General features: G+C 35.8%; 1 protein-coding gene across 2 annotated transcripts in view; it reads right to left on the minus strand.

The window, feature by feature from the left end:
* The window catches only part of zdhhc5a (zinc finger DHHC-type palmitoyltransferase 5a), a 37869-nt gene extending 20803 nt beyond the window's left edge, over positions 1–17066 (minus strand). For both annotated transcript variants that reach the window (XR_010896822.1, XM_067405299.1), the window contains exons 1-2: positions 16705–17066; positions 2124–3935 (exon numbers count right to left, since the gene is read on the minus strand). Coding sequence is in view for 1 of the 2 variants with exons in the window: in XM_067405299.1 (XP_067261400.1) it covers positions 2124–2278 (155 nt within the window). In the remaining variant the exon portion in view is untranslated. The remainder of the gene's footprint in view (positions 1–2123; positions 3936–16704) is intronic.
* Between the last annotated feature and the right edge of the window lie 1766 nt (positions 17067–18832).

Here is an 18832-nt window from a genome sequence, read left to right on the forward strand (position 1 = left end):
TTTAAAAATGTGATGTTGTGTGAACCGGCCCAAAGAACATCTACATTTGTTCAAACTTAGTGTTACTCCATTTCAGTATTGATTCAGGTCAGAGACATACTCATACAGCAACACATACACAAACTCACAATACCAAGCATTAGACTAACTTTTTTTACTAGGTGCACTGAAGGACCTTACTGAAAATTTTAGGAACACAAGCAGAAAATTTAGGGGCACACCTTAAATCGACCTGCAATGCAATTATTCATATTTAGAGCATTGAAGTGCAGGAAAAAGTTGTGTGAAGCACTTGAAAGTCCTTCAAAAGTGCTTGAATTTTACTCCCACTCTTCCTTGTTAGTCCAGTAAAAGCTTTTATTGACACCAGGCCCAGCGAACAACTCATCCCAGAATGTGCTCATCTATGACATAAATAGTTGAAACGCCGTCCGCGGAGAAGTAATCAATACCTACTTCATCACTGCAATGTTAGCCCCGCCCACTGGCATGTTAGTGAGATGACAAGGAGAGAAGAGCGACACAGGACTAAAAATAACATTTGTATTCGGTACAATTCACTGTGGATTCTTTGTTAATTCAATTGTGTTTCGGCACAGGCTTTGCAAACAGCCTTTTTCGGTATGGACTCGACAGTAACAACAAGTAAGTGTTTATTTTAAAGCCTGATCTGATATGTAGTGATTCATGTGCAGTCAGATGTTCTTTATCTGTGTCAAACCAGTGACTAAACGGTCAACCTCACGTTGTTTCTCTTAGTAGGACGAAAATAATCTATTATTTAAACGGTCAAATCAAAAAACGCTCCCTTTACAATCACTGGAGCTGTCAATCAAACTGTGCGCACTAGAGCTGTCAAACAGCGCAAGTTCATCAGTGACTAAGTTTGGAACTCGTGCCAAAACTCCCGTTTTATTCAACAAATCTCTTAGTTACATCGCATTTGCACTGTTAATTATGATGAAAGCATTCGTTAGTGTGCAGAAATTGAGTTGCAATGACGAGATCACTGCTTTCATGCGCTTAACATCAAGTCTGTGATCAGCTACAATGTTCATCACTGCAACCTTTCATGCCACAATCTAAATATAATGCCATAGATCTAAATGTAATGCTATAAGAAACACTTTTCATGATTAGTTAACCCTGAGAGCTGTAATAGTAAAAACGTGCTAAAAGTTTTTGAGAGGAATACTTGGCTATTTGATATGCAAAGATGTTAGCCAATCCCAGCAGTGGGCGTTTACACTGAAGTCTCACAGCAGACACGCCCCTTAAAATAGAACGTTCAAATCAAAGGGCTAAAATAAGGGTAGGAAAAATACCTTTTAATTCTTAATTATGTCAATTTTTGATATAAAAAGCATACTAACATTATAAGTGCACCCCGGGAAATATTATAAAACAATAAGACAACACAGTTCATGACCCCTTTAAATCAATGGTGAATGTTGCCGATTTGTTTAAAGGAATTCTTTATTTAACAATTTTTTCATAGTACAATGTTTCTCCTGGTTTCCACGTCCGAGCTGTTTGATCGGATATAGTTTATAACAGATTTCTGCACCGAATTTGAACGCTTCTCACTAGATCACACGGCGATGTTATTAATTCTGTGGTGAATTCAAACACTTTTTCACTGGATCTCCCAGTGCTTTGTAATAACGTTGTACCTGTTCTGAGCACTGCTGGGTTGTCTATTATTGATCTGAACTGATAAACTGTCTGCAATGCGCAGCTCAAAAGAGTAGCGCAGTTTCATTCTGCTTTTGTTTCGTTTGCTGTTTGATGCTTCTTGTATGCAACAGAAATAGCAGCTCTTATCAGTGGTGGTCTCACCAATGGGACCAAAACTTAGTCGCGCCAACAGGAAAAGGGTTGCAAAATGTGACCATATGGTCTCAGTGGAGGACCCTGAGAATATAATATCATCTTAGTTTTCTGTGCCTGTGAAAATCAGTTCAAAGTAGATTAATTTGGTACTTCTGAGTGAGTTCTAGGCAAAAACATGCCATTATTCACTCCATAGTACAGCAACACACTGTTATTCACCAGTACATGTTGACTCATCCTTCATAAATGATTGCAGCAATCGGTGTTAGTAAATGTGTTTGTGTACTCACGTAAAGCAGAAGAAGAGTGTGGTTGCTCCAACCAAGAAGGCCGTTGCCGCAGAGACCGGCACGTAGCGACTAGGCCGGAGAGGTCTGGATGGAACGGTGGGGTGGGGTGGGGAAGTGGGTCCAGACACGCCCCCACTCATGCTGCCGCTCGGCATCACCCAGGGGGCAGGATGGCAGCGTGCCCCGGAAAATTATCCGTTTGTGAGTGCGTTTGTGTTGTTAAGACAGCACAAATGAAAAAGAAAGACTATGGGAGAAGTTGTCCTTTTGGCATTATAGAAAAAGGCCACAAGATGAGCATTGTTTCAAAAGTACAAAACAGAAATAGAAAAAGTAAAACAAAAAAAAATTATTTAAAAAAGGGTTTAAAAAAATCAAACTGAAGAAATTTTGGGTTTTAGCAAATTCTTGAATTAAAGTTTCTGATTTTTTGACCCTTATAAATTACTTAATGTATAAAGCCAATCACTGAACAAAAATTGCTCAAAACGTCTGTAGTTTGTAAAGTCTAAATATTACTTATTTGGTCATGTAAAAAAAAAAAGAAAAAAAAAAGAAAAAAAACTTAAAAGGCTTAGGAAAAAATGTCTATAAAATGCCAAGAAAAAAAAGACGAACAAAAAACACAAAAAAAGGAAAAATAAATTTATAATTTTTTTTAAAACTCCTCAAATGTCTTACCACTTTAACCGTCAAGGCCTAAATCTTCAGTGGTGCTTTAAAAATGTAACCAAAAATGTGTAAATTGTTTACTTTATGAGAAAGATTTGGTGTAACTGTATAAAATAAGAGGTAAAGGAAAGTAATGTTTATGTTTTTTTTTTTTAATGCTAACAAATATTTAAAAAATATATTATTTGAGTTCGGTGTTTTGATAAGCAGCACTGTAGTCAGTTTAAGGATTTCAAAAGTTGCCAATTTTGTTTTCTTCTGCTGTGAATGGGAGTTAAATAATTCACCAAAATATATATAAAAAATGAAATGGCGAGAGACAAAGGGAAGGACAGGAGGATTTTTGGTGTAGTTCAGTTTTGAAGGGAGCAACGACAATGAAGGAATCAGGCGGCAGCCACAACCGCTAACAGTTTCCCCCCACCATCCACACTATCAGAAGATATAAAAATGTCTCTCCTTCATTTCAACCAGCGTGTGCTACACTGCACCTTAAGAAATGGAGCCTTGTGTGTCTCTCTCCTGAGTCGAAGCATTGCTGGTCCAACAGGTTAGTTTTAAAGAACAGGCCAGTATCTTCACAAGTAAACAGGCTTACACCTGCATGGCTGATTAGATCAAATTGTCTTTGCGATGAGTGGAATGGTTCGGCAAAAACACCTTTTTTGATGGAGCTTGCACAGAGACAAAAACAGGTGAAAAGAGCAGCACTTCACTCGCACATGCCTCAACACTCCTGGGAATTGATCCAGGTTAGTGGAGCAATTCTGAAATGAAAACGTTGGAGCTCGGAGGAATCCCAGGATGCACAGGTGCTTATGTGGAGATTGAGGGAGGTGAGGTCAAAGAGAAAACAATGGACAAGAGTTCAACTTCTCCCTTGGGACAGTTCAGGGACTTCCTGTATGAGTGTATCAGGCCCAGCTGATGTCTATTTGCAGATGAGGAGGCATTACATAAGGATCTCAGGGGGACGCGGCCTCAAGGGAGTGCCTCGAGCCATGCCTACACTTCCTTATCTGACTCTGTGGAGTTATCTCCTCTTTCTGTGGACCATATGCACACTCATAGAGTTAGCATGCACTCATTCAAAGATGGGCTTCTGGTGGTTGTGCTGGGGAGACTGGAAATAAACTCCACCTGAAAAGAACAAAAAAAGAGAAAAGAAATGTGAATTCTGAGTCAAAAAAAATTTTAAATAGTAGAGCTGACATGGACAATAAATTTGCCTATGATTTATTTAAACAATGAGAACATCTGTTTATTTAATTTATTCTAGTTGTGTGCGAAAATGTAAATGAAAAAAAATTTGCTTAAAATATAAAAGGTCACAATATAATGTGGAAATTAAATAAACAAGACCATTTACAGTATGAAAGCACAAAGGTTTAACTAATTTGCATCATAATTATGAATATAAATGATAACATTTAAGTTGTCCTTGTGGGCTATCGTAGTTGTCCTCAATAGCTGCGTTTCCACTGTCGGGCCAAAGGTGGGCGTGCTAGCGCGTGTCAGGGCCAGTCGCGTTTCCACAGTCTAGGCCTCGGGGCCAACGGCTAGGGTTTTTTTGGCCCACCGAATACCTTGGTCCAAAGCAGGCCAGCTCGGGCTTGAGGGAGTGGTTACGAACAAAGACGGAGTTTATCCAAGTCTGGCGATGGCAGCGCTGCAAATGATTTCCTATACCAGCTAACATCAGCATTAAAGACTTTTAAAATCATTTTAGCTAAAAACTCACTTTCAGACAGCAGCGAGTGTTCGAAATAACTCCTGTTTGTGAACCAAAGTGGACTCTGATCACCATTTAAAGCAGAAATATTTATATGCAATGCATAAGACTATGCGTGCTATAGTAAACATGGTAAATATGACTGCTTAAAGAAATCAGACAAATCATAACCTATAGGCTATCACAATCGTGTATTTGTTTTATCTGTGTCAGTACTCTGGTTTTTCGGGAGCTTCCTCTGTTTCTCTGACTGAAGAAATAACTGTATTGGGACTTGGAGAGAGTGTTCCTCAGATCGATATTTTTGGTGGAAAATATGTAGAAATATGTAAAGATCATTCTTTCTAAATGTGATGTAAACTGTCCTGTGACTACAAATAAACAGAAACAGATGTGACTAAATAAGTAGGCCTAGTCTATGTGTGCTGTTTGTTTTGTGAAATAATGGTAAATACCACTTCTGTGACTATGTGCAACCTTGGCACAAATTAGTTCATTAGGATCAATGCACCACTGTAAAACTGTGGTAAAACCAGTAATGTTTGTTTTTTTAAATCTTTGAATAGACAACAAAAATACCAACAAATGGCCGCTTTTATCATGTCATTTTGTGATCTTTCTGATAAAACTTCTATTTGTTTGTGAAATGATGAATGACTTTGTTCCATATAGGCATGATACGGGTGGGTTTTAGTGAAGTGCTGCGGAGCTTCTGGCCTGAAAGGGAAACGGAGCGTGGTTTTGGGCTCGGTGCTACAGGTCCGAGGTTATTAGCCCAGCCTGGCCCGTTGAAAGCCCTGGCTCACACTGGCCTGACAGTGGAAAAGCGACTACTGTAGTCTAATTCATAAGCCAATGACTTATAAACCAAATCTTTTAATTTTTTGTTTATTAATTTTTTATGCCATGTTAGCATCATGGATATATTTACATGGCAAACACAAAGGTCAATATAAAAATTCATAAAAGTTACATTATATAAAACATTTCAACTTAACCTAAGACAGAAAATCTAAAATACATTCGGGTGATCCATTTTGAAATATTCCATGCAAACATGTTCCTGAATAAAAGCCTTTTCTATCAGTATCATAAAAATGTCAATTTAACAGAATATGCTTAACAGTCAAAGGAATGAGAGACATAAAGGAGAAACTTCGCCTATTAATAAAAAACCCATGGGTAAGTCTTGAGTGACCCAGTCTGCACTTGAAGATGACTTGGTCATGTCTCGACCAGTCTGAATCAACATATGACTCACTTTCTGAGCTGAAAGTTACAATTACCTTCAAAAATGTGTTTCAAAATACAAGTTTTATGTACGTAAATCATTATCATTACTGACTGATTGTTCATTTCAATGTGCAGTTAAAGATAAACTTGAATCCTTTATCTTAATTGTTACATATAAGATTGGATTTAATTATGTTAATTAAAAACCTACATTTGACATGAATGTTGTTTTGATTAAAATGCTTGTGCTTCCTTTCTCTGACGCATTTCATTTTACTGGCATGCATAAAATCTTGAAGCATTTAATATAAAGTGATCTCATGCTTCTGATGACCGACACCTTTCACCCTTCAAAAGTTTTTTTTTTTTTTCATAGAAATTTAGTTGTTAACAAGCGCAGAGCTGATGTGTACAGAGAACCTTCTTCTGTGATATTACAAAGACTAAATTAAGAATAAACTTAGCTATGATGTAATTCATTGTTGACAATTTTCATTTATTTTATCAATGAGTTGCTGCAGACCTAGAATATACACATCGAGCCACATTAAAATGAATGTCCAAACATTCAAAGTGGTGACATTACAAACCATGTTCGCTGACATTAAACCAAAAAAAGAAAAACCTTGGCCTCACCTTAATTACAGAGACATCTGTAGGGTAACTCTCAACCAGTTTCTGTTTGTTAACCAAACACACATTTGTTGTTGAGATGACATCACATAAGCTTTCACTATCAAATGTTATGCAAACAAAGGTGATGTCTGGATGTTTGCAAAGCTGGGTATTGCCAACTACATCATGAAACCACACATCACAAAACAATGTACATAGTGATACTATCACAACTGAACTGTGCACCTGTACACATTTCAATCTGATAAAAGCCGACTTTTAGGAGTAACATATAGATGCCCTTCACTACAAAAAAAAAAAGTTCTGTGGCTTAGTAAATATCACAGTAATAATTAAATTTATTAACTTAATATCTCTGAATATCATTTACTTGGTTTGAATTGAACATACCAAAATAACTGATTAAAAATCCAGTTAATTTTGTCTAAAATTTACAGATAAATTAAATTTTTTGTTCACTAAAAGAATTTAGTATTTGACTAACCGATTAGTTTTTTTTTTTTTTTTTTTTTTAATATACTTAATATATTTGTGAAATTTCTATGAAAATATTTGAGAATGGAGAATGAAACTGATCTGTTTCAAGAACCACAAATACACATTAAAAATGTTTCACCAAAAATGCAGTAAATAAGTAAATGGAGTAAATAATAGTAAATGTTTTTTTTAGAGTGAAAAACCTTTTTCAGAAAAACCTTTGATGTCATGGGGGCTTTATTATACATAAAACTGAACTTTGTCTGACAATGACATTGTTCATTTTTAACTACACAATCACAACAGAGAGATGGCACTGCAAATGGAGATGGGTGAAAATAAAGGAGGAGGATGTTAAAGTAACAGCAGTTAGGTGGTGGTTGACAGATGTCCTCATCAATTAATGAATAAAGGGGTGAAGGTGCAATTCAGAATAGCAATTCAATACAGTAACTAACACCTCCAGGAAGAGACTACTGTTACTGTGTCTAATCTTAAAGGGACAGCAAAACAACAACAAAAAATACTTGTAAGATATCATGTGATATAATTTTTTTTTCAGGGTGAACTATTCTTTTAAAATGCTATATTAATAATAAACTACCATAGGTAAAAGGAGACAGACTAACTATAACCTTGAAATGCTAAAGCATTCTAGAAAGCAGCTAAATAACATGATTTGATCTTTCAGTATAATTACTTTACTAGTATTATGGCCAAACCTACGTTTTATGACTCATTAGAAGTGCTATGACCAAATTAACTTTCAACACAGGATTGTGATATTTGTTCTCATTACACAATTTAAGAAACCAAACCCAAATTACAGTTCTGTCAGGTCTTAAAGCATTCAGTTCTAATGTTATTCCACTGCTATTACATTGAAACACACATTCTCCTCTTTGAAAGTGCCCCTATCAGGGCTCCAGACAAAAAAATGTATTAAGGAGCCATTGGATCCTATAGGGGGGGAAAACAGGCGCCAAATAATTGTTTTACGAGCCACACAACAATGAACTTAAATTTTTAAATCACTTACTTTTAGTCATCCTGTTGTTTATATCTGTCCCCTTTACAGTTTCATATATGGATTTTTTTTTTAGTATTAACATTTATTTCAAGCAATACAAATGTTTTTAATGGTTTTAGTCAATTATAATAACCCTGACGCTAGTAAAATCTTACTATTGAATAATATGTGCCAAATTATATTCTTAAGTCTTTCCTTTCTAAAGCTACAACAGTTTACTTTGAATCAAATTAAAATAAATATAAATGTATGGAAATAAATATATAAATATAATGAATTTGGTTTGTGTAACCAAATAGCAAACAGGGGCAATTAATATACGTAATGCTTGACTTGAATTACTTTGAAATACAGCGAGACTCTTATTTTGAAATGTCTGTGCTTTACTTTTGCAGCTCATTCAAATTCAGATGAGGATTTAAATATTACGTTGCTACAACCGTTTACAACACAATATAATATAAATAATATGAAGAAAACTTTGTGATAATTGATTAGCATTAGTTCATAAGCAATCGGTTGACAAATGTGCGCTAATCATTGAATGCAAGCTGCTCTGAAGAACGCGCAACTGCGGCCATCTTTTGACTTTAAAACATGCAGCGCATTAGAGAGTATCACGATTTGTTTTTCCATCCACAAAATATAAGATGCCTTGAAATTATTGTTTATACTCTTTTTATACTGTTTAAGGTACTGAAGACTTTTAATGACCTTAAATTTATCTGATGTACATGAGTGGAGAGGAATAATGAAAGTGATCAGCATGATTGAAATTTGAAACGGTAAGCACGCGCTGCATTGTGTGTGTATCTGCAGTCTGTAGAGCCGGTTTCTCCTTTTGGATGATGAATATAGATGAATTTATATGAAGAAATAGGCAGTTGTCTCCTTTACGCAGGCTTTCATCAGCTCTAGTTCTTTGGCATCGGTTTGGTTTGGTGTGTGAAATTTTTCCCTACCCGTTCATATTTCAGCGCTCTAATTTAGCATCTCATTTAATTACGTCAACACAGCAAATGATGTGATAGGCTACTGGTCACAGAACACGCAAATAACATTAAAATTTTACAGTCATAACGTGTGAATTTGTATGGTCGCCAATGGCGACCTAAGCAAAATTAGCTCCCGGCATTCGGAAACAAAATGGCTAAGTACATAATCAAATTCATGAATATTTCACCATTTTAACATTATTAAAAAAACATTTTTTTTGTCATAGAAAACACTTGTTCACAATGAGTTGACAGTTTGAACATTCTGGTTTCCTTTAATTTATTTTAAAGATCTGAGGTGAATTATCCTTTATCAATACAGCTATAAAAGACACCAAATGATATTCAAACTCACATTAGATGCTTTTAACATTAAATAAAGCACATAAACAGTACCTGAGATTATCATTGCCATATACTTTGTGTTGTTGTCACGGCTAGTTAGGACAAAAACTCTGATTAACATGGAAAAGATAACTTTTATTGTGTGTCACATTGCATCAGGTTAGGACACGATGTTACAACGGGTGTTGGAAATTAAATGCCTATTACCATATCTGAATTTCAGCTCTGGAGGTTTCCTCAGTGCTTGATACATAGTGATACGAACGACAATGTCAGTTTTTTGCGCCAAGTCCTCATCCTTTGGAAGTGCATGCGAAGTGAATTCACAGTACTGAAAACAGCGTCTCCTCAACATGTCGACAATATGAATCAAAATCTTCCTGGCCTCAGCAACAACTACAGTGTCTGAGGGTGGGACATGTAGACATTGCTTGCGGATAGCCAGTGAAGACTACAGGCTGGCATTATGCATATGTGTTTCAAATGCAAAAGTATAGTGCAGTCTATGGTCAACAACATTTTTATTTATTTAAACACAATATAAATTGATCCAAAGTGCTACAGTGTGCATAAGCAAGTCTACACAATAAAAACAACAGCTACAGACATCCAAAAGCTAAAGAATAAAAATAAGATTTAAGAGTAGACCATAAAATGTCCAATGAAGGAGCAGACCTTACATGATAGGGGAGACTATTCCAAAGCTTGGGCCCAACCTCAGAAAAGGCCTGATCACCATTAAAAGCAAGTGATTCGAAGATCTAAGTGCCCTAGCAGGACAGTATGGCACAAGGAGATCACTAATATACCTTGTAGGGATGGCTCGATACCATAATTTTGGGTTCGGCCTGGTACCAAAATCTAATACCGTAGTATCGATATTAAATATTTCGCATTTATAAAGCGGGAAATTACCGCAAATGTTTATTAGCAAATTAAATCAACACAATTATCACATCAAATGTCTTGGTGAGTATTCACATTAACACAGTCAGTTATGTCTTATGTGAATGTAAATAGTAGCGATGGGCATTTTTCCAAAATACTGTATTCGAATATTTGGGCTCGTAAAAAAACGAATATTCGAATATTCGTTTATTTAAATTATGTTAAATGAGAAAGACGTTTTTTTCCTTTTATATTCAAGATTTCGTAACAAGCTTACGATTAGGCAATATACACAACATGCTTAAATTATATTTTAAGGTTTTATTTTAGTTGAAAGCATTAAATATATGCAAACAAAAATTTAAAAAATGTAAAGAACAAAAGCATTTTAGCTCAAGCACCGTGAACGGGAAAACACTAATAAAGCAGACAGCGCCAGTTATCGTACAAAATGTAACGTACATAATACACTCCAGTCAGTATATGGTTATCGTGTTTATATTGTTTCACATGTTCATGTTGAGAAAAACAATAATACCCACAATCTCAGGTGATAAAAGGAGCTGCAGACGTTGCAGAGACACAAAGATAATGTTAATGCTAAGCTAAGTTTTTAACAGCAGCACTGTGTTTTCTGTTAGTAAATACATCTCCCTCGACGAAACTTAAAGTAAGCATGTGTTTCAAAATCATTTTGCTATCAGATAAGTTATTATCTCGGCTCACCAGAGATAACTGACAGCTGCTTACCTGTCGTGAATGCAGTAATGGACAGCGGTCTTTCCTCATTCGATGGGTGTTTAGATTTCATGTGCTTTCTCAATATGGTGGTGATATTATCAGTGTTGGGCACGTTACTTTAAATAAGTAATTAGTTATAGTTACTAGTTACTTCTCACAAATAGTAACAGAGTTAGTAACTGAGTTACATCATTATAAAAGTAACTAATTACCAGGGAAAGTAACTATTGCGTTACTTTAAAAAAAATTAAATATGTCAAATAACATGAATGCCCCCATTATTAAATATAATTCTAAGAATAAATAATTCATGATCCGCTCTTGCTTATGAAATTTCTCTGTACTGTACTATACGTGTTGGTAGCCATTAAAGAAAATGTAGTTTCATATATATATATGTTTAAATAGTCCTATGTTACGTTTTAAATTCATTTAATTGATTATGAAAAGTGAACACCATGAGTAAGATGCATCATAAGATGCGCAATATCGGGAGTCATGGAATGGGTCAGACATGATTTTGACCACTTCATTAAGTTTTGTTTTATAGAAAGCCTCTCTGTATCTTCATTTTAATCAATGTTTCATCAACCAATTGCCTGGATTTAATAAATAAGAAGCAAATACAGCAGACAATACAATCATGGATGCGCGGGCATGATCACTGGCGCGTGAAACTGGAGCGCGTCTTATAGGCTAAATGAACCGAAACTCAGCACATAGGCTGCTTGCCTCGCAGACATGAGAAATATATCTATAGAAAGTTTGAAATATCTAAAAAGAAAAGAAATAGGCTACTCTCACTAAACATCATTAGTTCTAGCGTGTCAAGCGCACACTAGAGCTTTCGTGTTATTTAAACAATATGATCTTGTGTATGTGAATTGATCAGTGTTATAAGAAAACAAGGCCCTGTTTACACTAGTGCGGAACTGCATGCTTTGCTGACGTTGTGGTTCTTTTTAGCACCTATTGTGCAGTTAAACTGGATTTTTTTTAGCTACCTACAAGCAAGAGGCAATGGTTTACACTTGTATGCACATGCCCAGTGTGCATGAACAGTCATGTGACATGCGTTTTTGGTCATGTAGTGTAGACGGAGATCGTTTCTGAAATGCATTGGAAATGCCAGTATAAACATTAGTTTTGAGTGTTGACTGAGATTCAAGTGCTTTTTCCATGTTGTCACATTTGCCAGTTTCGTGTCCGTTTGGGTGGCAAAAGGCCATCTAACAGTGAACTTTGGAGCATAAGCAGCATAAGTACCAAAATTAGCAAAATCAAGAAATCGTACCATTTGAAATAAAATGTATACCTGCATTTTCCCAGTACCTGTATATCACACAACCGTAATACCTTGGTGCACGGCCATATAAGTTTTGGGAAACCTTTGTTTTAAGATTTGCAGAATTAAGCCTGTTCAGCCAAGCAGTTCAAACCAATTTCAGGAAGCCTTGTTATCAGTTTAGCTATGCCTGACATTTGGTAACCTGACCCAGGGTTTGGTCTAAAATTGCCATAGTTGTGTAACCCTGCATAAGGTCCAAGGGACAACACTCCAAAGCATTTCAATGTGGAGCTGAATATCTGAACAGCTTTGTTTTGTAGACAAAACATAAGATCATAGCCTTGGAAAAGTCTGATCTTAGATCGGCATCCAATGGAGCAATGCATCCTACAGCAAGTAACTTTGTCAGAGCCAATATCAACTACTGGATCAGGTAGCTGAGTCAGCAACAGACAGGAAATAGTCTGGCTGATATTTTGACCAATATTTAGGAAAGGCATGGAATGGACTGTGTTAAGTGAAAGAGAAAAAGGAAAAACAATGAGTCAACAAGACAAGAACGCCCTAAATTAATCATCAACCAGTCTCTTGGTTTTACTTTCATTATTGTCACTATGACATATTCATGGGTCTTATAAATTGTAGTGCATCCATTAATTGACAGAGAAACATTTGCGTTGCCACACTGATATAAATTTATGAATAAATAGGATGTATATCTTTTTAAACAATTACTTTGTTTGTGAAAAATACTGTAATAGGATTGCCATATAAAGTATAAGCGTGTTTATTTTAATATTTATTTCTAATTCATTAAATATTAATTTAAATAAATATAAATTATATATCTTATATATCGGCTTTATATCAGCCACCCTGCTCTCGAAGATATTGGTATCGGCCATCAAAAAAACAATATTGGCCAACTACTAAGTTTGATTATTTGATCTTATTTTATTACAGACTGTTTACTTAACTTTACAAAGGTTTGCAATTTATATTTTATATTATATTTATGTAGAATTTTTCATTTGCATTGTTCTTGCATTCAATGTAAAAAGTCTAGAGAGTAAAATAAAAAATGTACTAGCCAATGGCGATTCAAGCTTCAGTGTGTCCCTAGAGGGTTGCAACCTCAATGTTTGTTACCATCTATTTGTTAGTTAATTAGTTATTTATATACAGCTGTTCACTTTTATGTATTCGCTAGCCAGCAAATTTGCCTATTAAAAACTAGTGATGTGAGAAAGCAAATTGATAAGTTCATGCAGCCAACAGAAACATATCAAATCAGAAAACAAATCAGAAAAAAAATCCAGTTTTAGTTCTTTCAAATTTGAACACATTGTATTGCGTACACACACCAGCGGCACCCAGCAACGACTCAGCAAGCAAAATATTACTATTGTAATAACTTTCATTAGTAAAATTAAAACATTTTTAATGATAAATTAAAAAAAATATTAGATAAAAAAATAACGATAAACATAACTATAATAATTAGAAAATAATATTGTAATTTTTATTTTATAGAAAATTTGTATTAAAAAAAAATGTGGGAGAACCGGGATTGCACACTGTCCGAGAGGCAGCTTTCTGTGCATACGATTCGGGTGTGTGTCTGACAGCGCTCTAATAATGCCCGTTTCATGCATACTTTTACGCATACATTTGCAGTGTGTATGCAGTGCATGTTTTGCAGTAAGTATGTGATGCAGGGGCAGCACACGCTCTTGTGCTTTCACATATGCCGCGTTTGAAGTGCGCAACCGATCCATGGCTGTATATCACAAACACATAGGCAATGTTAAAATCACAAACATTTTAAATTAAAACATACAACAGACAAAAATAGCCGACATCTTTTCTTTCCCTTTTTTTTATTTTTTTTTTTTTAAAGAAATCCTACAGGTCATAAAGAACTTAGTTTTTCCACCTCCACAAACAGACAAGTGCTATCATTATGTCTCTTTGTTTACCTAAATGTCATGCAAGGTGTCGTTTTCCTTGCTTTACCTGAGGCAAAAAGCCATGTGTTGACTTTGAAACAGAGTAGGCTTTAAAATATATGCATCTATGGTGAAATTACTAGATTTTAGCATCAATATATGTTTATTTCAATGCGCTGTCGCCTTAATTCAGCATGGTAGAGAATTGTAAGATGGCCGCTCAAACATTTCTATTGGCTTCACTGCCTGCTGGAAGTTTAGAACGCAATGAGCAATCCAGTCATTTACTAAGATCAGTGGTGAGCACACATCCAAAGCATGCACACAGAAAGTTGCATCTCAGACAGCGTGTGAATATTAAATTGTGTTTGCTTTCAAGTCTTCTTAAGCTTAAACAGACAAATTCAGTTGAGAAAGACAACACATGTATGCAGAGTATATTGGATCTGTGCATTATGGGTTACAGTGACAGCAGCCTAATATTCCTGCTCTCTGTCTGTTGTTTTTAATGTTAATCAAACAACAAAAAGACAAAAATCACTCACTGCTGTTGACTGAATAACTTTTTATAACTTCAATAAGGATTACTCTTTATTTAATTTATACAGCAAGGATTATATGCAGGGTAAATTTGATTACTTCAATTTCTGTACCAGAGTACAGAAATACTGTTAGACCTACTTAAAAACCTGAAGAGCAACATTTCTTTTATTGGTGTCTTTTCTCTATTGAATTGATTTATGCTATTGCTTGTAGTTTGATTATTTGACAGTAGAACTTTAGTAGTCCAATTTGACATTTTAGTGTCAACAAGTGTTCTAGTATACATGTATAAAAATATATATTGATTTTTGTATGGGTTGCATCGATACAGCATATTGTTTGTCATTTGATTTATTCATCAATCCATTCGGATGTATTTTTACACCCATAGAAAAGAAAACTTTTATCATGTGTCGCATTTAGTTAGGAAACAGTGTTACAGAGTAGACAATCTGGTGGCATATTCAATGTGTGCATATCTGTCAACCAGGAGAAAACCATCAAAAACTCAATTAAGATAATAATAATAATATATTATTATCTTAATATTATTAATATGTAATAATAATAATAATAATAATATATTATTATAAATAATAATAATTAATACTTTAAATAAAATTTTAGAGCTTTACCTGTATTGCCCAAGACAATTTGCCCTTAACAGGGACAAATAAAGTATAAAGTAAAGTAATATCAACATGTTGCAATGTCTTATTTTTAGAACGAGCTGATTTTTGTAAACATCTAGAAGTTTAAGAATGAGAATGGATTTAGATTTGAACAGCCCTAAGAATTAGGTTGCATTAGGCATGACATTTCAAAATGCAACAGCTCAAAATTATGCTTACACAGCTATAGTATGCATTTATGTAAAAGTATGCTTCAGGCCTAGGTCACACAAAAACTGTACCGATCCCTCCACTTCATTAAACCCTTTTTATGCAAATTCCCTCTCTGCTCCTCCTCACTGTCCACTAACACAACAGAATGACTGAAACCTAAAGCCATGTGGCATTACACTCCCTGCCAACTGAGGCAACCTGCATTTCCCACAATCCACTCTATGCCTGCCAATTTCACATGGTGAGAGTGAAGCAAAGCCACTCTTTGATTCAATAAGGGGGAGAGAGAGAGAGATCTGTCACATACCCTTTTGAACTTTTTCATTTTCCAGTCTTCCCTGACACACCCCTCTGCACTCCAATTAGAAACAAAGATAAACACCAGATCCAAGCTGGTACAGCTAGTTATACGACCTAACACTAGTAAATCACACTGGAATACAGCCAGAAAACGTTTGATTTTCACGTACACAGCTCATAATCTCAAGTTCAGCACGTTTTCATTCATAAGAGAGTATGTAAGCTGGTTATAATTTCATTTGACTGGTGTTCTTCACTCGTTGAACTGAAATTGAAATTACACAAGCAGGTGATCTGATGAAAATGAATGACTCCCATTTGACTAAAACACAAAACATGCAGAACTGATAAACATGATTTCATTATGCTCAGGTGACACGATTAAATGGCTAAAAGGAATCAAAAAGCAGTGAGGCGCGTTGTCTTACTTTGAGGCGGTGAGTGTGTCTTTTGGGTGTGTTTCGCTGCAGCTGCACTGTTTAGGCCCTAACATGAATCCTCGCGACGCCAATACTGAGCGTGCGGTCAAGGCTTTGGCGTCGCGCGGAGCATAACGGGGCCTCGATCGATTACCTCAGTGAAACTCCATCGAAAATGGTATTTAATACGCACATTCCAGGCTTTTATCTGAACACTGCAGCGGGTACATGTCAATGCAAAGTCAGTCTGTAGTCACCCCCTTGAAAACACGACTTATTTTGCTACATGAGGAATGACAGCAAAGACATGCCCAGAATAAATGACTCACATGTTAAAAGAAATCAATACATTAACATGAAAGCATTAGATTGATATATAACCATAACTAGTTGTAGCACAGCTGGGCAGGACTATTAGCATGACAGCTAGCATTATATTTTCAAAACAGTGTTTAGGTTGAAATAAAATAACACCACTGGCGACCTACCTGTCAGTTCATTGGCGTCGCTGCTTTAGAGGATTGGTGTGTGTGACATTGGTTATCCTCTTTAATAGATTAGATGATGGCTTTAATCTCCGTTTCAATCTTTGGGTGGTGGGGTCTTGCCGACGGCTCACTTAGCCAGTTAGCCTGCGTCCAAACTATAAATCTTTCGCCTTATTTTTTACACACTCGAGCTTATAAAATCTCATTCAAGTTTTTGGGTCCTCTCAATAACCGTTTAAATCTATTCTGTCGCGTATGACTTGATAAAGCTCGCCTAGCTTAAAGCTAACGGCAGGTTTAACGTATTTTCACCCAGCTCAGCGCAGCGGCACGAGCTCCAGTCCACATCCACGAGCCTCCCAGAACAGTCTGACGTCCCCGCCCTCCTGTGCGCTCATTGGTCGAGACCTGCTGTCGATCGACTGACAGCTACCAATGATAAGACGCAAGAAAGCGTTTGACGGGACTTGTCAAACTCATTCGAATCTCAGGTGGTGATGAAAGAGCGTAACGGACACCTAAACGCTCGTGTACGGGACCGCGAGAACGAGCAGTGGTAGGACTTCCTAATTCATTGTTCATATGTTAATACTGTTTTAGCCTGTAATGAACTGACAGACATAAACAGCTTAATAAAGGATAAAAAGTGACACAGTGACATATTAAATACGTGTGTCTGAGAGGGAGGCAGACAAACAAGACGCTTGTGTTGCTCTGAGGATTAAAGGGACAGCAGGAGTTTTACAGATAAGCGTCTCCCCCACCCACTCTAATATCCCCACAAATCTGACCAACATCTGTCACACCACCTCTTTTAGAGCAAATAACACAAATCTACTGCTCACACATAAAACACAAGCACCCTGACAGATGCTTGGGTTAAACCAGACTGTAATTTCCTGGGAAATATAGCCTGCAACAGGAAAGCATCAGCTCTCTGAAATGCCTAGATATGGTCAAAATGACAATAAGTGTAAAAATAGAGTAGCCAACTAATACAGTAGTTATGTCTGGCAATGGGATATGCGCAACATATCCTACATGATGCGTGACCTTCTTCCAAACAAGTTCATCATAACAAATGCTAATCCAAGATCAGTAGGCGCTCATGTATTGATGTAAACTCTGAATTTGGGCATTCAATCAGTTTTATTTTATAATCCCTAAGCTGAACATCAGGAAACCTCTCAGAATCAGAAATGTTGACACATTCTGGACAATACAGATAAAGAAATGATAAATTCATCATTACTTTCAAAACCAACAAGGGAATTGTATTCTGTTCTTAATGAGATATTTAAATGCATATAATAACTCTGAGCTATTTTAATGCTAGGTGAGCACAGTGGACTAGAGACGAATACTAAAGACAATCTGAAGAAAGAATCCAGGTGTGATTTATTTTAGTAATTGCAAATCCATTATTGAAGTTAAAAGTAACAGGTCAATTATAGATAATGAGGATAATCAAAATTTGGTGACTAGATCGAAATGCTGGTGACTAGAATGTTGATGACAGAATATAAAAAAAATGTAAAAATAAAAAGACAAGATTTCACAATAACAAACAACCATTTTTAAACAATACATGAGACATGCAATAAAAACAAATGGGACACAGATTCAAGTAAAGTAATGACAAAGTGAGGTACAAATCAATTATAGTGCAGCATTAAATGGATATGTTAATAGTGCTTAATATACTCTTTTGTGTCTCTCATTCTATATATAAATATGCACAAAAATATATATATAGCATTTAGGCCCAGGATGATTATTAATGTGAGATGTACATGTGTCAAAAGCACCACTATCGTCCTTAAAATGGGATCAAATACTCTGTTAGTTTTATATTTAAAAGGGGTTTCCTTATTTTCTCATCTGCTCTCATGTCATGTGTGTATTTGTCTATTTATACTGTGTCCATACAATATAAATGTCAAATGAAGGCTTAAATTGAGAATCTTCCAAAAATGTTTGATATGTTTAAAGCTGCAGTCCGGCATTTTTCCTCTTTGTGGCCATCTCTGTTTGAAACCTGCAATTGCAGTTATATGTGGAATTATTATCTGTACGTGAGTTGTGCATCGGCACGACTCATCAGCGCGGATGAATTTAATGTTTGCTG

The sequence above is a fragment of the Chanodichthys erythropterus genome, chromosome 12 (assembly GCF_024489055.1).
Source record: "Chanodichthys erythropterus isolate Z2021 chromosome 12, ASM2448905v1, whole genome shotgun sequence".
Classification (NCBI taxonomy): domain Eukaryota; kingdom Metazoa; phylum Chordata; class Actinopteri; order Cypriniformes; family Xenocyprididae; genus Chanodichthys; species Chanodichthys erythropterus.